Source organism: Pyrus communis, chromosome 13, assembly GCF_963583255.1.
Source record: "Pyrus communis chromosome 13, drPyrComm1.1, whole genome shotgun sequence".
Classification (NCBI taxonomy): Eukaryota; Viridiplantae; Streptophyta; class Magnoliopsida; order Rosales; family Rosaceae; genus Pyrus; species Pyrus communis.
Genome location: NC_084815.1, coordinates 2,094,088 through 2,116,813, shown reverse-complemented (window position 1 = coordinate 2,116,813; position 22,726 = coordinate 2,094,088). Strand labels below are relative to the sequence as shown.

General features: G+C 35.1%; 2 protein-coding genes across 2 annotated transcripts; both read right to left on the bottom strand.

Annotated features, from left to right (window-relative positions):
* Positions 1 to 10,496: 10,496 nt before the first annotated feature.
* Positions 10,497 to 17,861, bottom strand: LOC137713347 (putative F-box/FBD/LRR-repeat protein At5g44950). Its single transcript, XM_068452638.1, has 4 exons — positions 17,523 to 17,861; positions 11,648 to 12,388; positions 11,257 to 11,442; positions 10,497 to 10,784 (listed from the first exon to the last, which is right to left on the bottom strand). The coding sequence occupies exons 1-4, from the start codon at positions 17,859 to 17,861 to the stop codon at positions 10,497 to 10,499; spliced, it is 1,554 nt and encodes a 517-aa protein (XP_068308739.1).
* A 610-nt stretch (positions 17,862 to 18,471) lies between these two features.
* LOC137713963 (F-box/FBD/LRR-repeat protein At1g16930-like) lies at positions 18,472 to 21,134 on the bottom strand. The gene is made up of 3 exons (XM_068453324.1): positions 19,739 to 21,134; positions 19,347 to 19,532; positions 18,472 to 18,866 (listed from the first exon to the last, which is right to left on the bottom strand). Exons 1-3 carry the CDS (start codon positions 20,825 to 20,827, stop codon positions 18,573 to 18,575), a joined length of 1,569 nt encoding a protein of 522 aa, XP_068309425.1. The 5' UTR covers positions 20,828 to 21,134; the 3' UTR covers positions 18,472 to 18,572.
* Positions 21,135 to 22,726: the final 1,592 nt, after the last annotated feature.

Here is a 22,726-nt window from a genome sequence, read left to right as displayed (position 1 = left end):
AGTTATGACCATTTTTGCGATGCGCTTTGATTTGTTCTGGAGAAAATAATTGACAAGTCTCATGTTCTTTGCTAAGAGCATAAGCATTCTCAACTGTTTTGACGTGATGTTCGGATTTAAAAGAGGTCAAAGACCATTTTTTCTTGTAAATATTTTGGGTTGAAACTTTTGGAATGTTCCAGTCGGAAAAATCAATACTTTCGTTTGTCTGAAAAACCAGTTTTTGTTCTTCATTGACAATGTCAGGTATAGTTCCTAAGTTGGATCCAGAGCTAGTGCTGGTCATTGAACTATATCTAAATAATCTACTCATGATATGCACAAAACAAGTATACTATATGCAAGACTTAAAAGATTCACCTTCCTCGTATGTCTAGACTCTTCCCCCGCTCATGCGCTCCGCTCATGCCTCTCCTGGGACTTATTGTTTGGACTACGTCTTACTGTTTGGCTGGAAGAAAGAAGAACTGAGGACCGACGATTAAGAAATGCAGATAAGATACAAGTATGTGGATAGCAATGAACAGATTAGATAGATGCTAATGCAATTACCAACCACTTGGCTCTGATACCAAATGGGGCGGAACTAACAACATTAGCATCTATCGGAGCCAAGTGGGGCGAAACTGTTGTTAGTTTCGCCCCATTCGGTATCAGAGCCAAGTGGTTGGTAATTGCATTAGCATCTATCTAATCTGTTCATTGTTATTCACATATTTGTATCTTATCTGCATTTCTTAATCGTCGGTCCTCAGTTCTTCTTTCTTCCAGCCAAACAGTAAGACGTGGTCCAAACAATAAGTCCCAGGAGAGGCATGAGTGGAGCGCATGAGCGGGGGAAGAGTCTAGACATACGAGGAAAGTGAATCTTTTAAGTCTTGTATATAGTATACTTGTTTTGTGCATATCATGAGTAGATTATTTAGATCTAGTTCAATGGCCAGCACTAGCTCTGAATCCAACTTAGGAACTATACCCGACATTGTCAATGAAGAACAAAAACTGGATTTTCAAACAGACGAAAGTATTGATTTTTCCGACTGGAACATTCCAAAAGTTTCAACCCAAAATATTTACAAGAAAAAATGGTCTTTGACCTCTTTTAAATCCGAACATCATGTCAAAACAGTTGAGAAGGCTTATGCTCTTAGCAAAGAACATGAGACTTGTCAATTATTTTCTCCAGAACAAATCAAACTGCATCGCAAAAACGGTCATAACTATCTTCACATTGGTTTAGTTCAAATCGCGGTTAAACCTTTAACACGAAAAGGTCTTAATACGTCTATTCTTTTATGTCTTCGTGACGCCCGATTTACTGATTTTAACGATAATATTCTTGGAATGATTGAATCAAGTCTTTATAACGGACCTATCCATTTTGATTGTTTTCCAGATCTCACAATAAGTCTTTCAGACCCACATGTTTTAAAAGCTCTTACTCTTAATATCAAAACCTCTGGGTACCAAGTCCTGGAAGGAACACAACCTTTGGCACTTATTTTTAGAATTTATTACAAAGTCACTGACACAAACATGAATTTTCAAGTTTTGAACAAAAGTCCTCGCGACCACACTCTTTTAATCCAAACAACCCAAGAAAGCGCAAACATTAGAGTACCAAGAACCATTAGGTGGTCAGACATCAGTCTCCCCTCACATTGGTGTTTAATTAATGAAAGTAAGCCGGTTTCCGTCCAAAACAGCCTCGTTAATCTCGACAACATTGAACAATATTTTGATGGCACAGTTAAAATCAATTTTGACCGTCCAGCAAGAAAATCTTGTGAATCAGTTTTGTCACACAAATCTTTTGCTCCTAGCAGACAGTCTTTTTCTGAATCCACGTCAACCGATAGACTGGGTCAAGATCAAGATTTGATCAAATCTTTAGTAAACAAAAAACAAAAAGAGTAAGAAGCTGCACAACAAGATTTAGTCAATGATTTACTCAAATTAAAGTCTGACGACACTTCTTCACAAGTTGCACATCCTGTTTATCATCCTTCAAACCAAGAAGAACCCACTTCTCCAACTCCTTCCGATTTTGAAACAATATCGGTGAATCACCAATTACTTGTTTTAAACAAACCACAGAAAATGAGATGGAGGAAGCTTAAAACTGACATCGCTTCTGTGGAAAACATCCCCAGAAGAAATATTTTTAGAAAAAAGTATTGTGATGAAGAAAAGCTAGTCATATATGCCGAATGGAAAGCTTTTGTAGAACAATACCAATTTGAAATATCTTTCTTTGATTTCATTGAAAAACATTATGAAACCAAAAATAAAGTTACGGTTGTTACCAAAGAAAATTGGGTTAAGGAAGACAAAATTTTGATTTCTTCCAGTCATCCTCCTAAAGAAACTATTTTGATTTCCACTGGTAATACCAATATCCCCGCAACCCCTTTTAAAATTCCAAAAGAAGATTCTGGTTTTAAACCTGTCATTGAATAGAATAATTTTACAAACCAAAGTCTTCATACTATTGGAAAACAGTTAGACAAAATTGAAACCAAAATCGACAAATTGTCTCAACCAATTTCTTCTCCAAAAGAAAAACCTTTAATAAATTTTACTGATACTGTTTCAAGTTCCACTGCTTTAAAATCCATGACTACTTTACAAAAAATTGATCATATACTCACTGAGCTCAAAAAAGAAAAATTTGTTAGTGTTTGGGCAAAACAATGATGTTTCTGTTGAAGAAGAAAACACATCTTATCCAGATTCTTCTCAGGACACGGAAACTAGTTCTGCTATCCAAAATATTGAAAATATTTTTCAAAATATTGATATTCAACCAACTTTTGATTGAAAACGTATTCGTACTCATCCGGTCAATCCTACTTCTCTCACAAAAAACTAGTATCCCAGGCCAAGTCCTCCTGACCTTCAATTTGAAGAACGAAATATTCAAAATCAATTTTCAGTTTCAGCCGACAAACTTTATGAGTGGAACATAGATGGCTTATCCGAACAAGAACTTTTGAACAAACTTCAACACATGTCCATGATTGCTAATAGCTACATTTCAAATCACAATTTTACTCAAACACAAATCGTTGATCTTCTCGTCACTAGTTTCACTGGAATGCTTCATTCTTGGTGGGAGAAGCACTTAACTTCTCAGTCCAGAGATGAAATACGTTTTACGGTCAAAAAAGATGAGGAAGGATTTCCCATTTTTGACGAAACGATAGGACAGGGAATACCCGACGGAGTAAATACTTTACTTTATACGATTATAGAACACTTTATAGGAACACCTAGCAACGTTACTACGCGTATTCACGACCAACTGAGTAATTTAAGGTGTCCAACCTTAAGTGATTTCAGATGATATAAAAATGTTTTCATATCCAGAGTTATGCTTCGGGAAGATAGTAATCAACCTTTTTGGAAAAAAAAATTTATTAATGGTTTACCAAATCTTTTTGCTCACAAAATACGAAATGTTTTAGTAAATGAAGAAGGTGTCATACCTTATCATACCCTTACTTATGGTAACATAGTTAATGTTATTCAAAAGGAAGGATTGAAAATGTGTATCGACATGAAGATTTCAAAACAAGTTCATAAAGATAAATCTATTGCTAAATACGAACTTGGAACATTTTGTGAACAATATGGTTTACCTCCAATTGCTCCTTCGAGTAAAAAGAAAAAAGCCCAACAAACCAGCAAGTTTTCTAAACATCAATCCAAATTTTATAAAAACAAAAGATCTTCAAACAAATATTTTCAGACAAATAAATTTTATAAAAAATCATCTTCAAACAAAAAACATTTTCAAAAGTCTAAAAAGGATTTTCAAAATAAAAAGGAAAAGTGTTACAAGTGTGGTAAATTTGGTCATTATGCAAATGAATGCAAGGTTAAAAAGGTTATTAACCAACTAAAAATCTCTGAAGAAGAGAAGGTTCAACTTATCCAGACTTTAGAAATTAGAAATACCGACTCTAGTCAATCTGATAAAAATCCCGATTTTTCCATCTCCGACTCTAGCAGTTCTAGCGACGTCTCATCGCCAAACATTAAGTTTGGGTGCACGGACACTTGTTGTAATAAAATTTCAGTGCTTAATAAGTAAGAAGAACAAGAAGAGTTTTTAATGGAATTAATTAGTAAAGATGATGACCCTGATTTAAAATCTTTTTATTTGAAAAAACTCAAAAATTTGATTTCTTCTCATGAACCTGGCACTAGTCAAACTTCTTCTCAAAATATTTCTCTCAGTACCACTTTAGAACGTTTTAATAAATCCAAAAAGGAGATCACCCTCAAAGATTTGCAAAAAGAAGTTAATCAAATCAAATCGGAAATTAAGTTTTTAAAATCCGAAAATACCGAAATTCGTTCATAACTCAGTAGAGTACGTACGCAAGAACTCGTCCAAGAACAAAATGGTTCTTCCTCAAATTCCGATTCCGACGCTCACTCGGCTAAATCTTCTTCTTCAAAAGAACTTGTTTTAAGTCTTTTAGATAAAATAAGAATTCGAAAATGGTATTCTAAAGTTACGATAATAATCGAAGATTTTCATTTAGAAACCATCGCTTTAATTGATTCAGGTGCAGATTTAAATTGCATTCAAGAAAGATTAATAACTACTAAATATTTACACAAGTCTACGGAAACACTTAGCGCTGCAAATCAATTCCCAATGAAATTAAAATATGAAATTCCCAAAGCCCATGTTTGTCAACAAAATATTTGTTTTAAAACTCCATTTATTTTAATCAAAAATATTTCTGATCCAGTTATTTTGGGACTCCCCTTCATTGCATTAATTTATCCTTTCAAAATTCATCATAACTGCATTTCTACCAAGGTTTTTGGCCAAAAAATTACTTTTGAATTTTGCATGGAAACAGATCTTAAAAAGTTAAAACAACTTCAAAAAGATAATGTTTCAAAAACTCTCAACCAGATTACTGCAAAATCCCAACAAATTGCTTTTTTACAGGAAGAAATTATTCACAAAAGAATTGAAGAACAATTAACAAACAAATCTTTATTAGATTCTATCCGTCAGTTTTTTGATTAGCTTACTAAATAAATTTGTTCCGATCTTCCAAATGCTTTTTGGCACAGAAAACAACATATTGTTAAACTACCTTATGTTAAAGATTTTATTGAGTCAAAAATCCCCACAAAAGCACGACCGATTCAAATGAATCAAGAAGTTTTAGAGTTTTGTAAAACTGAAATTAATCAACTTTTAGAAAAAGGAATTATCCGTAAAAGCAAATCTCCATGGTCTTACCCTATTTTTTATGTCCAGAAAAACGCAGAATTAGAACGCGGCGCTCCACGACTGGTTATCAACTACAAACCATTGAATGATGTTTTAGAATGGATCCGATATCCAATTCCTAACAAAAGAGATTTGATAAAAAGACTTTCTCAGGCAACTGTTTTTTCTAAATTTGATATGAAATCAGGCTTTTGGCAAATTCAAATTCATGAATCTGATAAATACAAAACTGCTTTTGTAACTCCTTTCGGACATTACTAGTGGAATGTAATGCCTTTCGGCTTGAAAAATGCACCAAGTGAATTTCAAAATATCATGAATGAAATTTTTAATCAATACAACCATTTTTCGATTGTTTATATTGATAATGTATTAATTTTTTCAAAATCAATAGATGAGCATTGGAAGCATTTGCATGCATTTGTTAAGATCATTAGGTCCAATGGGTTAGTTGTTTCGGCATCTAAGATTAAGTTATTTCAAACCAAAGTTAGATTTTTAGGTTACCATATTTACAGGTCTACCATCCAACCAATTGATCGAGTCATCCAGTTTGCTGATAAATTTCCAGAACAAATTATTGATAAAACCCAGCTTCAAAGATTCCTTGGATCTCTCAATTATGTTTCAGAATTTTATCCTCATCTTCGTCAACAATGTAAACCTTTGTTTGATCGTCTCAAGGAGAATTCTCCATCATGGTCTCAAAATCATACTTCCATTGTTAAACAGATAAAAAACCATGTCAAGACTTTGCCCTGCCTTGGCATTCCAACTCCCGACTCTCTCAAAATAGTCGAAACCGACGCATCCGATATCGGTTATGGAGGTATCCTCAAACAGAAAATTTCTTCCGAATCTCCTGAACAAATTGTTCGTTTCCATTCAGGAATTTGGAATCCGACTCAAAGCAACTATAGTACTATTAAAAAAGAGATTTTATCAATTGTATTATGCATCAGCAAATTCCAAGATGATTTATTAAATCAAAAATTTTTAGTTCGTATTGATTGCAAATCTGCAAAACATGTTTTACAAAAAGATGTTCAAAACATTGCATCAAAACAAATTTTTGCACACTGGCAAGCCATATTAAGTATTTTTGATTTTGAAATTGAATACATTAAAGGCAGCCAGAATTGCATACCAGATTTTCTAACCAGAGAATTTTTGCAGGAGAAGAATGGGTACTAATCCTACTCAGCAACGAAGGCTCCCAGCCACCCTTACCCAAACCCCAGCACCAGTAAAACAAGAGTCTATTCCCGACTCTTCATCGGCCCTCGCCATTACAAACAGATTTACTCCCTTAGGATCAACAGTAGGAAATATCCGACCAAATTACCAAACGGCCTTAGCCACCCCTTATGATCCTTACTCATCAATTCGTTCTCTAGCTCCCTCACAACAAAAAACACCTAGTTATGCTAAAACATCACCATATGTCCAGAACCCTCATTCTGAAAAGTTTTTTAGCATTCCTCTTCATATTGACAAAAACCAACCCCTAGAGCGCATTACCAAATTACTTCTTCCACCAAATTTTCATTTCTTACCAACTGAATCCTATAAAAGCCTAAAATATTACCAGGCTATCCTTTCAGAAACAGAAAGCATTGATATTAAGCCAATTTACAGTACCACTCATCAAAACAAAATATTGTACCATTCTCTCCATATTGGAAAATTCCTTTCTAAACTCGAATGGGGAATTCTCCTTTATCACACAAAACCCCTCCATACTCAGCATGTTCTCATCCCGAATAACCACTACAATTATTATGATTACATCCAAGCATGGACCAACATTTTTCTTCACCAGACAAAAGACTTTAGTCATTCATGGTTCATAACCTTTGATAAAAATTTCAGATTGCGGTTTCCTGCATGGTTTCCAGATTGGTGGGCTTCCCATGGCCTAAGCTCTTCTATCATTCCAGATGACCTTCGTCATGTACTTACAAACAACTTCCAGTCCAGTTTTGACAGAAGTCGTTTCGACAACAGAGTTACTATTTTTTCACTGCTCATGGCCAAGTACAAGATCCTATGGATTCTCAAATGGAACTTTGAAGTGGACACCGGTGGTATTTACAGAACCCGATGGGTAAAATGGTGGGATAAATTCAACCACCAAAAAATTATTGATCTTGTAAAAGTGGAATTTCCCCAGGCATCTTCTCAGGCACTGCCAATCAAAGTTTCAACTTCGTCCTCACAAGCTTTGCCAGTTCATCAGCAATTTCCTGAGTTACTAAAAACTCAGGAGCCGTTTCAATCCCTATCAGACATTAGTCCGTCATCTTCCCTCAAAGGAAAACCTTCTAAGTCCTCCAGCTCAAAGAAAAATGAGGATTCTGATAAGTCCTCCCAGCTTCTGGACTTGGCTCAACAGCTCATGGCTGAAGCAGCAAGACTACAGAAAAAGAAAGGTTCCGACTCGGACTCTGACGCTTCTGATGCAGGGTCTCAGCCTCCCGCCAATTGGACTGATTAAGTGGACCTTCAAGATGCTCTGATACCAAATGGGGCGGAACTAACAACAGGCGGCAAAGCCGGCCATGAAATATAAAGTGCGGAAGTAAAACATAAAATAGCAGCAGGCGGCATAGCCGTCCATAGAATTTAAAGTGCATAAATAAAACATATAAAAACAGAGTAGTATATCAAAATAATGAATTAAACGTAATGATGCAAGTATATTTGGAAAATAAGTTTTATTGAAAACTTACTGCAATGCAGATAACAAACAGGTATTGCCTAATGGCAGATGAAACAAGTAAACAAAGAGATGGAGCTCGCAGACATCCTGAATAATATATATGTACTACAAGTGTTTGAATAATCTCAGAGAGATGATATTGAACTGAACTTTTGAAGTTAAAAACTTATATCCTTCTTCTGAAGATGAGTCCTCGTTATATAGAGCGAGGAGACTGAATGAGGCTTGGCCAATTGATCCGGGAATCCCGCTGTCTGCTAAAGCTGGGTGAATGAATAGTGAAGATGCTTTGATTCTTTTACAAAAGTTAAATGAATAGTGACCTTTTTGTTTTTCACTATTATGAATAGTGATATTTTTGTTTTCACTATTGTGAATAGTGACCTTTTTATTTTTCACTATTGAAGAATAATGCTTTGTCTTTTGCGGAAGAGAGGATATTGAAGTATATATATAATTGGAATTACAAAAATCTTATTCTACATTTCTCTTCACAAATGTATTTTTCTTCCCTAATATAGAAAGTTTGGAATGTAGAATGATATTTTTGGAATGCTAATAACAATTATATATATATATATATATATATATTTTTTTTTTTTTTTTTTTTAAGAGGAGGAATCCCATTCCATCTATTTTTCAAATTATAAATCATAGATTATCCTTACAAAATATTAGTCAAATAGAAAATATTTAATACATTTAATTGGGTTCAAAGCAATTAACAAATACTTTGTTATATAAGAAATAATGAAATTTTATCTTGATAATTAAATAGGCAAATGGTTTCGGATTGAATTGAATTTTTGCAAAGATGATTTATGAATTGAGAGTTACAAAATAAACTGTTCGAATCGTTGAAATTCGATGTGGAGTGGGCCCTACACCTAATTCCTTTTTTTTTTTTTTAAATAGAGATCTTTTGCATAACTATATATATATATGTGGGAATTTTTATTTGAACCCATATAACCTATTTTTACACCCAACTTACTATCTACATCCATATTAATTTTTATTAAAGAATTAATATCTCTTTAAACCCAAAGTTATTACCTAAACTATTCTCCTAAACCCAATTCAAAATGTAAAATGATCTTTACACCCATTTATAGCATTTCCCATGGCTGCAAAGGCAACCTCCATGTTTCCATGGTCGCCATCCCTGACACATACACATACACATGGTCTCTCTCTTTCTCATCACCAACACCAAGTAGTTACAGTAGTTGTGCATCAAATTCAAGCTATTAAGTGTTTGATGCTTCAGGGATGTTCAGTTTACAGACGGAGTTTTCAAGAAATGGATTGTGTAATGGTGTGAAGAACGAGCATGCAAGATTGAGATGGCGGCCAAGAGGTCCAACAGTACCAATGGTTGTTGGAAGCAGTAATGATGAAGCTCAAGTAGGTGTTTCAGTTGGGGGGGGGGGTGGTGGAGCGGCTTTATCTCGGAATGGACTTGGATACCTCCGAAGCAAGGTTTGCGCTGGTCGACATGCAAGGGACATTCATGCTGAATGAAAGAGAGAGTACCCTTTGTTTTTTTTTTTTTTTGTTTTTTTTTTTTTTTTTTTTGCTTTGAAAAGTTCCACAAACACCAACTTTTCAATTATGTGTTATACGATGCTTGAAGAAATCTCACCTCAGCAGCCTCAAAGTGCACTGAAAGCTTGCAGTTGGAAACTAACAATTTTCTTTCACCTTGTCTAGTTGCAACTCCTTATCAACAACTAATGTTGCATGGACGATAGAAGCACTTTCCTCGGACTGAAAAAAACTTGTTTTCTCTATAAAAATTATAGGGTTTTAGACGAAATAAACATAAGATAAACAAGGAGTCATGGTGGAGTATAATTATAGTGTGTAGGTTTATTGATAAATTTTAGTTTTATTATTAATTTAATCTTGTACTTGATGGTAATTATGCAATAGGTTAAAAAAGACAATTAACATCTAAAATTTAAGTTGGGAGTAGAAAAAGGTTACACGGGTTTAAATAAAATTTCCCTATAAATATCTATATATCTGAAGCACTCATATGAAAAAGTTGTTGCTTTTGCAAGTGGCATTTTATCACAATTGTATTAGTATGAAGTTCAATCAATAAGAAAACGACGTTAGCTTGATTAGTAGTGTGTTAACTCTCTCCCCGTCATTCTATTGGAACATAGCAAAGTGATGCAAAATTGAGTTCGAGAGTGCAAAGTGATGCAAACTAAGTTTTAGAAGACAAAGTGAAATTGATATAAAATTCTAGGAGACATACCAAAAAATAAGCCTTAAACGAGCTGATTTAAGATGTGCTTGGTCGTGGATTCTTTTTCTCCTACATTTTGACTCTCTCTAATTCGAGAAATTTTTTCCATTCAACGATAAATATTAACAAGGCAATATCAAAATGTACATTAAGGTTTCAAAATAATATCAAAAAACAACTTCTGAAGAACATCAAATTTGCCTTTGTTGCTTCTCGTTTAGCATTCCTCAAAGGCTTCTTCGAAGTTTTCCTCAGTCTTCCTCACAGTCGGAATCAAACTGTGGCCACCTGTGGCAGACTCCCTCAAAGATAATGGCCTTGGACATCTTCTTGCTATCATTTAGCTTCTGTATAGCATCATCAGACAGATCCAATAAATATTGTATGCACATTTGCTCCAGGTTATTGGCATGCTCGAGTATATACCGTGCAAATTCAATCCCGTTATTAAACACATCCAGCTCTATGGTAACCTCCTTAATCTGATCAATAAAATCCAGATTCTGTAGCTTCCAGTATTCCTTATCAAACCCAGATACCTGCAACAGCAACAAGCAGCCAATTTGAATTTTCCCCAAAATAAGAAACCAAAGGAAACACACTAAAACCAATTCTAATAATATAAGGAGCATTTCCATGTTGACTTGTTATTACGTTTTCGCAAGCTCAACAACGTGACAAAAACTCTAAAAAATAAATTATTCTCGACAATTTTTACTATGTGCCGACAAGTTTATCTTAAAACGGGACCTAAATAAACATTGGGACACTGCATACTTTGGAGAATTATTTGATTTCATCTTAAAACTTAAATTGTGACGCTTCATATTTTTGGTTGTTTTGACAATTTTTACAATGTGGAGACCAGTTTCATAAAACAGATGTAAAGAAATTATTACGTATTTACGACATGGAGGTTAATAATATTTATAACTAGCTCAAGTTGGGACCATTTCTTTTCATGAGTAGGTTTTATGACATTTATATTAATAAAGGAAATCATAGACTTACATCAGGTTGAGGGTCCATAGAACTTGGGACAGCAAAACAACTTATGTATAAAGTACACAAATTATGCAATCCTCTTAATAGAGAGACCACCGCAGGAAAGATATCATCAGAAAAGCTCCATAGATTCAATTGCAAATGAAAAAGACGATCAAACTGAGCATGCGTGGATCGTTCCCTGAACAAAGCCTGCAATGTCATAAGGGCAAAACCTATATCATGTTTCTCGTTTTGTTATAGCATCTGAGACCATTTTAATGTAAAAGCATCGTTATCCTGTTTAAACTGAAATGTAAAGAGAAAACAAAATAAATAAATGATTTCGGATGACAAAATATCAATTTTTTTTCACCAGAAAGTAGTATTCAGTATGAAGGGTTGTGGTTCTCATTACCTTAAAGGTCGCTGCATTTAAAACAAGATGTTCAACCCTGTGTAAACTGTAAAAATGCTTAATCAGTTTGTCAGAGTCGTCTGCTTCAGGCTCCAGGCAAATAAGAGCTTTTTCTAAACATTCTAGCTGTCCCAGGTTTGCCTGATTCACAAGGCTCCCCCTCCAACATAAATCTGTGAGTCTTGGAGCAAAAATATTCAACGACTTGTCATCAGGTGAATTAAACGTCCAGGAAATATTTATGACTTCAAGTTTCTCGCCTGAGATGTTAAGATGGCTCAGTGTAAACCTGCTACCGTCCACATATCCAAATTTTTCCAGAGAAGAGCTCTTGATGATGATATTACCTCTTACACTAATACCACAAAGAAATATTCCCTTGATGAATTTGCAGGAACATGAGATCCATTTGAAAAACCCCTCATCTTCTATTTTAACCTTTAATAACTTCAGGTCTACAAGATTCGAGGAAAAGGCAACAGAAGGTGTTTTAACCATTGTAAAATTCAAGTTAACCGCTAGAGAATGCAACGTTGCACAGAGAAAGACACAAGAAGGAAATAATGAGTACAATTCATCGTCAAAATCAACCACACGGCTCTTAACATCAAGAACTTCAACATTACACCTTATTGCATTGTGAATCCAAGTTATTAGTCGAAAACGTTCATTAACACAGAAGCACGGTGCTTCATCATTTTCTTCGTATACAGCGTGACTCTTCCACACAAGACGAAAGTGCTCCAGCGTTGGAGCCCTCCCCCCTGGCAATACACTATTCAAACCTAATGAACAGTAACTGCCCTTAATGAACAGTAAGTAGCCCTGGCAATAGAATTTGCATCTCCACCGTTACACTTCAATAGCCCTGGCAATAGGCAATAAAATATTAGTATTTTTTTTATTTATAAAATAATACAAAATAATTTTAATTGTAATATCGGATAAGATTTTTAATCGTTCTCGTTGCGCCACGTGTCATTATCCGAAGTATTATTAAATAATACAAAATAATACAAAATAATACAATTATTGGTGTTGGATTTCTGATAAGATTATTAACCAATCACGTCGCGCCACGTGTCATAATCGGTTCACAATATTTGATGATAGATTTCCATCAGATTTTTAACGAATGACGGCATGCCACGTGTCATAATATGTTCACAATCTTTGAGGATAGATTTCCATCAGATTTGTAACGAATGACGGCATGCCACGTGGCATTATGCAGAACCTAATCCTTTATGAATCCTCTATATAATCCACCATCCATTCTTACAAATCTCACACCAAAATTCTTAAGATCTCTATCACAATCTTTGAGGATAGATTTCCATCAGATTTGTAACGAATGACGGCATGCCACGTGGCATTATGCAGAACCTAATCCTTTCTGAATCCCCTATATAATCCACCATCCATCCTCACAAATCTCACACCAAAATTCTCAAGATCTCTATCATTATTCATAGTTTCTGCTTCCTTATTCACAAAAATCTGTATCATTATTCATAGTTTCTGTTTCTTTCTTTCAATGTCTTCTTCTTCTTCCTCAAGGATGATGTGGGAATACAATCAGGAAGAGGAAGAATTATTTAACGAATCTGAAGCAATCTTCAATCACCAGAGGGTAAGAAATGAGAGGGAAGAGGATGAGGAGCGTCAAATGAGAAATGACGAAGTAAGAAGGGGCAGAGCCTCACATTCCCGTCGAGTCATCCAAGCTGCGGCTCAGATCTGCAGGCCCAGCCGTTCCAGAAACCTTGATAGAAGCAAGCAACGACGAGGTATGAAACTCTTGGATGATTATTTTGTTCCTAATAGTGCATTCCCTGATACGTACTTTAGACGTCGTTTTAGAATGGAACGACATTTGTTCAACAAAATCATGATTGCTGTTTGCAACCATGATTCTTATTTTGTGCAAAAAAAAGATGCTTTTGGTGCTATGGGTCTACTGCCTGAGCAAAAAATTACTGCTGCCTTGCGAATGCTTGCATATGGAGTATCTGCAGACCAAGTGGATGAGATAACGAGGATGGGGCAATCAACCATTCTTGAGTCCCTGATGAGGTTTTGCGGAGCAATCGAATCTATCTACACCGCTGAGTACCTCCGCAAACCTACACACATGGACTTGGAACGGCTGTTGAAGAAGGCGGAGATGCGTGGCTTTCCGGGGATGATTGGAAGCATTGATTGTATGCACTGGACGTGGAAAAACTGTCCAAGTGCATGGCAAGGCGCTTACGGGGACAGAAAAGGAGCAAAAAGTATCATTCTGGAGGCGATGGTATCTTTTGATACATGGATTTGGCACGCCTTTTTCGGGGTCCCGGGAGCTCAAAATGACATCAACGTCCTTGCCCAATCCCCAGTGTTCAACGATGTCCTGCAAGGAAATGCACCAAAAGTTACATATGAGGTCAACGGACGTATGTACGACGGGCCATACTACCTAGCTGACGGCATCTACCCGCGCTGGTCAACCTTTGTCAAAACAGTGTCACGTCCGCGGAGTGCAAAGGAAAAACACTTTGCAAGCTGTCAAGAGGGGTGCAGGAAGGATGTGGAGCGTTGTTTCGGTATCCTCCAAGCTGGCTGGGCGATCGTCAGGGGTGCTGCCAGATTGTTTGATGTAGAGTCGCTTCGATCCATCATGATGACGTGCATCATTCTTCACAACATGATTGTGGAAGATGAGTACGATTATGAAGCCGTTGATGAATATGAGCTAGACCCGATGAACAATTCAAGAACACGTATATATTGTGCTCATGACGCCACCGATGAGCCCGTGCAACATGAGCCATTACAAAGGGATGGACGTTACAATGAAAGGCTCATTCAACGATATACTGCATTTCAAATGCCAGACATGCACAATGCCCGACAAATTGACTTGATAGAGCACCAGTGGGCATTGAAATAAGCTGAAGATAATTAAGTTCATTTAGTGTGTTTTTTTTAATTTGGTATGTTTATGTTATTTTATTTGGTGTGTTTTATTATTTGGTATGTTTATGTAATTCTTAGTATGTTTATGTTTATGTAATTTTTTTATGTTTATGTTTATGTAATTCTTAGTATGTTTATGTTTATGTTTATGTATTTTTTTTATGTTTATGTTTATGTAAAGGACTTTTAATTAGAACGATGGACTTTTAATTAGAACGATGAACTTTTAATTATTTTATACAAGGACTTTTAATTTGAACAATGGACTTTTAATAAATAACTTACCAAATTAATTTGAATAAATATTCAAGAAATTGGAAACAACATAAATAATACAAACAATAAATAATAAATTACAACCCAAAGTGATTGGAAAATTATGGGCTCCGATTACAAAAAGTACTCTATTCATCATCACTTAACCAATTTGTGGTGCTAGGATGATCTTCTCTTTCGGTGCTAGAACCACCTTGGCTTGCTATTGCTTCTCTTGCACGCCTCCTTCGCACAACGTCCGCTTTCTCTGACTTCCAAAAAAATTTAGAATTTGGAGACTTCCCTTCTAAAGACATGTTCATAATCTCACGATCTTGTTGAGCCCGTCTTTCTTCTCTAACATGTTCCCTTTCTTGCCTAAGTAGCTCTCTTTCTCTCTCATTAGCATAAAATTCTCTCTCAACAGCTGCTTGTTTTGATGCCTCTCTAGCCTTATCAACCTTATCTTTCGCCAGGTCCCTCGCCAAAGTCAATTCACCTTGGCGAGTAAGTTCTTCCATGAACTTTGCATAATCGTTCTTGGAAGCACTACCTTTTCTCTTTGAAGCCTTCTTACCTTAAGGCCTAATTGGAAAACGAGTCGAACCCGACGCGCGTTCAGGGAGGGGCGTTTCGGGCACTTCTTCTGCATCATCTTCATGAACATGATCGGGTGTAGAGTGTAGAGGGGTGCTGTTCATGTGGACTTCTGGACCGACTGGCACAACTCTAAATTTAGGACAATCTTTGACAATATTCCAACATTCCCACCGGTTGAATGATTTATTTTCGCTTTTGGTTTTGGCAGTGTACCAAGCTTGTGCTTGAAGTTCCTACACAATAAAAATAAGTAACAAATAAATAATTATAATGAAAATAAGTAACTAGCAAATATATACATATATATAAGTAACAAATATAATGAAAATAAGTAAGAAGGCTTCAAGTTTAGTAAATAATGAAAATAAGTAACAAATAAATAATTTTAATGAAAATAAGTAACTAGCAAATATATACATATATATATATATAAGTAACAAATATAATGAAAATAAGTAAGAAGGCTTCAAGTTTAGTAAATAATGAAAATAAGTAACAAATAAATAATTTTAATGAAAATAAGTAACTAGCAAATATATACATATATATATATATATATATAAGTAACAAATATAATGAAAATAAGTAAAAGGCTTCAAGTTTAGTAAATAATGAAAATAAGTAACAAATAAATAATTATAATGAAAATAAGTAACTAGCAAATATATACATATATATATATAAGTAACAAATATAATGAAAATAAGTAAGAAGGCTTCAAGTTTAGTAAATAATGAAAATAAGTAACTAGCAAATATATATATATATATATATATATATATATATATATATATATGTCATGTTAATCATAACATGGGGCTAGAGTTCCAAGTTTAGTAAATAAATAATACAAACAAACAAATAAATAAATAATACAAACAACATAATTATAATGTAACAAATAAGTAACAATAAATAATAAATTTTGTACGTAACAAATAAATAATACAAACAAATAATTATAATGTAAGTATGTAACAAATAAATAATACAAACAAATAATTATAATGTAAATTTGGGTATCAAATAAATAATATATTGTTACCTGATCCGAGTAATTTTCCCCACTTCGAATATTACTACTAGCTTGTGCCAAAGCGTCTCTCCACGTACTAAACGATTGGCTAAGTAATTTCCAACGACTGGACATCGATTCTTTGGTTCTTTTCCCACCAATTTTTTCAAGAAAATTGGTATGAATAAGACTCCACATTTCTCGCAACTGCATCTCATTACCCGTAAGCGAACTATGAGTAATTTCAACCCAGTTAGTACACAACGCAACATCTTCAATAAGCGACCAATTCGTACCTGCACGAGTGGTCATTTTGTTGAAAAAAAATGGATTCAAACTTTGAGACAAAGAAAGGAATGTGATTGAAAGTAGTTGAGAAAATATGAAATTGTTGTGTAAGGTAGATGATAATGAGAAGGTATTTATAGAAAAGTAAAAACAATTTTTTTTTAGATTTTTCAGATATTTTTTTGAATTTTTTACAATTTTTTTTTAAATTTTTATTCAATTAATTAATCTCTGCCGTTAGATATAAAAAAATTTGAATTCCAACACTCCAGATTGTGCCACGTGTCACAACGGTAACTTTTCAGATTTTTAAAACTATTTTTTCATTTATTTTTTAATTTATAAAGCATTTTAATATCCACCGTTGATCTCAGATCGAACGGTGGATATTAAATCTGACTTTTTTTTTTTTTACCGTTGAGATCTAACGGTCCACATTAAGTGACCGTTAGGATCTAACGCACCGTGGGAAGCCACGTGGCTTCCCAACGGTAACTGACACTTGCTTTTTTTAATTTTTTTTGTGTCGGCGACGCGCCCCCACGCGCGGGTGGGGTGCACGTGCCTGACACAAAAAAAATTAAATAATGCGCTGACGCCACCCTGGCGTAAGCCCCACCTCGGGCTCAAGGCTTGGCAATCCCTCACGGGCCTGGCCCTCGGGCCTCCCCCTGCCTTCGGCCTCCCCCACGCTCGAGCATCACCACCGGCCCTCGGGCCATTGTTTTGGAGCCCTTCCCCCGAGCAAAACCCCACGCTGGGGATGCTCTTATCCCCGCGTTGAAGCAAGAACCTATCCAATGAGTTCACCAACATCAACCTAACCTCACACGAGGCCTCGCAGAAACACTTCCACACACCCCAGGGTGCTCCTGTAGTCATGAATTCGAAATTCAATGACGGAGTTGACAGATAAAGTTCTCTGCATCTTTTGGACACAATGCTGAAACAAGCGACGTCCTTTATAGTAAGAAACGAAAGAATTCGATAAGCAATTCTGTCGGGGAGACCGCTGAATCTATCTTCCTCACGACCACGACTACTTCCTTCACCCTCAAAACTTGAACTAGCGAATGTCTCATGCTTCTGTTCCATGAAACCTAAATTTTGTGTTTTGGGGTTTTTCAATTGAAGCCGGTTTCGATTAATACTACGGGGATTTGAAAACCAAACCCTGAAAAATCAATTACCACACTGAAGATTGAACCGAAATAAAGAAAATCAGTTGCGAGAGTGTGTACCATTCTTGTACCCAGATGAGTTCATACATTATTTTATTTTATTTTTTTAAACACATCAGTAAGTTAAATAGTTATTTGTTAGAAAGAAGTAGAATAATTAAGGATCAGACCGACATTATAATACATATGCATAATTATTTTTTGGCAATGTGATACAATTCTATTTTCAATTTACACTCGAAATTAAGCATGATCTTAAGTTGCTAAAAATTTCAATCACATCTTATAATTCTAAAACTTCATGGTTTTGATTTGAAAGGCTTAAAATTCAATATGCTTTGATTTCGGCTTAAAGTGGTTCAAATTAAGTTTCAAGGTGATGCAAAAAATTGAGTTTCAAGGTGCGAAGTAATGCAGATTAGGTTTCAAAAGCCCAAGTGAGATTGAAGTAAGATCTGCTTGGCCATAGATTCTTTTTCTCCATTTCGGTTTTCTCTAATTCAAGAGAATTTTTTTCATACGACCATAAAACTTAACGACGCTATATCAACATGTACATTAGGGTTTCAATATCATAGCAAGAAACAACTGCAAAACATCAAAACTGCTTTCTTTGTTATCTCTTTTAGTCTTCCTCAATGTCTTCTTCGAAGTCTTCCTCGGAGTCTTCCTCGTAGTCTTCCTCAAAGTTAACTGTTGCCCTGGACATCTTACTTTCATTTAGCTTCTGTATAGCATCATCAGGCAGATCCAATAAATGTTGTAAGTAAATTTGCTCCAGGTTCTTGGCATTCTCGAGTATATACCGTGCAAACTCAATCCCGTTACTAGACCCATCCAGCACTATGGTAACCTCCTTAATCTGATCAATAAAATCCAGATTCTGCAGCTTCCAGTATTCCTTATCAAACCCAGATACCTGCAACAGCAACAAGTCAACAAGCAACCAATTTGAAATTTTCCACAAAATGAGAAACCAAACGAAGCTAAGAGCAGCTTGGCTTCACCAAAAAGGTGTCCATGTTGACAAGTGATTACGTATTCACAAGCTCAAAGACGTGACAAGAACTCTAAAGAATAAACTATTCTCGACAATTTTTACCATGTGCAGAACAAGTTTATCTTAAAATGGGACCTAAATAAATATTGGGAGACTGCATACTTAAGAGAATTATTTGATTTCATCTTCAAACTTAAATTGTGACACTTCATCTTTTAGGTTTTTTGACAATTTTTGCAATGTGGAGACAAGTTTTAAAACAGATGTAAAGAAATTATTACGTAATACGACATGGAGGTTAATAATACTTATAACTAGCCCAAGTTGGAACCAATTTTTTTTTCACGAGTAGATAGAAGTTTTACGATATTAAGAAAGGAAATCATAGACTTAACTTACATTGGGTTGAGGGTCCATAGAACTTGGGACAGCAAAACAAGTTATGTATAAAGTACACAAATTATGCAATCCTCTTAATAGAGAGACCACTGCAGGAAAGATATCATCAGAAAAGCTCCTTAGATTCAATTGCAAATAAAAAAGACGATCAAATTGAGCATGCGTGTATCCTTCCCTGAACAAAGCCTGCAATGTCATAAAGGCAAAACCTATATCATGTTTCTCATTTTGTTATAGCAAGTGTGACCATTTTAATGTAAAAGTATTGTTATCCTGTTTAAACTGAAATGTAAAGAGAGGAACAAAATAATAAAATTATTTCGGATAACAAAATATCTAGTTTATTTCACCAAAAAGTAATATTCAGTATGAAGGGTTGTGGTTCTCATTACCTTAAAGGTCGCTGCATTTAAAACAAGAAGTTCAACCCTGCGTAAACTGTAAAAATACTTAATCAGTTTGTCAGAGTCATCTGCTTTAGGCTCCAGGCAAATAACAGCTTTTTCCAAACATTCTAGCTGTCCCAGGTTTGCCTGATTCATCAGATATCCTCTCCATTCAAAATACTTAAGTTTTGGAGCAAAAATATTTAACGAATTGTCACCAGGTGACTGAAACCTCCAGTCAATATTTATGACTTCAAGTTTCTCGGCTGAGATGTCAATATGGCTCCGTGTGAATGTACCCTCCAAATATTCGAATTTTTCTAGAGACGAGCTCTTGATGATGATATTACCTGTTATACGAATATGACAAAGATGTATTTCCTTGATGAATTTGCAGGAACATGAGATCCATTTGAAAAACCCCTCATCTTCTATTTCAACATTTATCAACTTCAGGTCTACAAGATTTGAGGAAAAGGCAGCAGAAGGTGTTTTAACCATTGTACGATTCATTTCAACTGCTAGAGAAGTCAAAGTTGCACAGAGAAAGACACAAAAAGGAAATAATGCATACGGTTCATCCTCAAAATAATCTACATCGCTCTTAACATCAAGAACTTCAACATTACACCTCAGTGCATTATGAATCCAAGTCATTATCCGAAAACGCTCATTAACACAGAAGCATGGTTCTTCATCCCTTTGGTCGTCACTGTCTTCTTCAACTACAGAGTGACTCTCCCACACAAGACGAAAGTACTCTATCTTGTTATCCCCGCGTTGAAGCAAGAACCTATCCAACGAGTTCACCAAATTCAATCTAACCTCACATGTGGCCTCTCTGAAATACTTATACTCACCCGAGGGTGTTCTTGTAGTCTTGAATTCGAAATCCAATGACGGAGTTGACAGATAAAGTTCTCTACATCTTTTGGACACAATGCTGAAACAAGTGACGTCCTTTATAGTAAGAAAGGAAAGAATACGATACGCAACTCCGTCGGGAAGACCACTGAATCTATCTTCCTTACGACTACGACATCTTCCTTCACCCTCACAACTTGAACTATCCAATATCTTATGCTTCTGTTCCATGAAACCTAAATTTTGTGTTTCGGGGATTTTCAATTGAAGCCGGTTTCGATTAATACTACGGGGATTTGGAAATTAAACAGTGAAAAACATCAAATAACACACTGAAGAATGAACCCAAATGAAGAAAAGCAGTTGCGAGAGAGTGCGTACCATTCTTGTACCCAAATGAATTCGAGCTTACTCTGGCAGTGTAGTTAGTAGGAGCGCGTGCGAACACAAATGGGTGAATATGCCTCCATTTTCCTTGGTGCTACAGATTCTGGAGTTCGACGAATTCGAAGAAGAGCGCAGTAAACCTTAATTTTGCTAATTTGGGGGTGCCATTGAATGACTAGTGTTTCATGAGTGTGGGGTGTTAAGACGGTAAATGGGTTTAACGGTTGATTCGGGGGTATCGTTTCTCGTTTGGGTAAAAAAAATAACTATTCATTTGTTCCAATGTGAAAAGTTAAATCTGAATCAATTAATTAATTTTTTTTAATAAATAATAAGGTTGGTGAGTTAAATATTCATTAGTTCCAACGTGAAAAGTTATATCTGATTTAATTATTATTTTTTATATAAATGATAAGGTTAGTTAATTAAATATATAGTTGTTGATATGAAGAAAAATCGGTAAACCATGATGCATATGTATTATTAAAAAAATAACTATTCATTAGTTCCAATGTGAAAAGTTAAATCTGATTCCATTATATATATTTTTTTTAAATAAATGATAGGACTAGTGAGTTAAATATTCATTAGTTCCAATGTGAAAAGTTAAATCTGATTTAATTATTATTTTTTATATAAATGATAAGGTTAGTGAGTTAAGTATATAATTGTTGATACGAAGAAAAATCGGTGAGGAATGAACAAGCACCATGATGCATATGTATTATTGTTTTATAGCACTGTGATAAAGTGTCACATGCTGATGTGATTGAATATACATTTGACTCTAATCATTTTTGGACTAGAATGTTTAGCAAATATTTGTAATTAAAGTGGTTTAGAACCTCATGCAAAATCAGAATTTCAATAGAAAAAAAAAAAAAAATAGTCTGAGATAATTCATAGCGTGTTACATTGAAGAGTGTTTATTCACATACTCGAGGTCTTATTTTTGCCTTCAACATGAAATTGAGTTTTAACGTCTACATTGCATGTGTGGAAAAAAAATAAGGGAATTGTTATTGACACTTCAAAATTCTCATTCTACACTCCAAACTTTCTATATTTAGAAAGAAAAATACACTTGTGAGGAGTGTAAAATGAGATTTTTAGAGTGCCAACAACACTTCCTAAAAATAATTCCGTGTTGTAATAATTGAAAGTATTTTTCAACAACCAAAAGACACTTTTGATTAAGATTGACAATAAATTAAAGAGCTTTTGCATCATAACCACTATTCTAAAAACTCACGCCTAGCACCGCTTAGGCCCTGCCTAGGTGCTAGGTGACTAGCTACCGTCTCGATTAATGCCTAGACGTTTGAAAATTAAGAAATGACGCCTAGACTTACTGAGGTGCCTGTCTAAACTGCCTAAGCACTCGCCTAGCCCATCCAGACCCGTTTAGGCACTCGTCTAGATCGCGACTTACTTAGACAGAAAAAAGATAACTTTCATTTTGCATTTTTTAATAAATTATAAGAGACTTGTTGCATACCTAAATGAACACGCATTATGCCCTTGTTTCCCATGTTTTCTTGATGTTCTAATACTTCATAATATGTATGTCATTCTATTTTGTAGTTTATGATGAAAGTATATATATATTTTAAGTATAATCAGACACTTATTTACACGAAATATAATAGATTTACTTAAATCCGTCTAGTCTACCTGGGCGCCCGCCCACCTAGGCGCCTAGGAGCTAAGCCTTAGCCCACCGCCCAACTAGCACCTAACTTC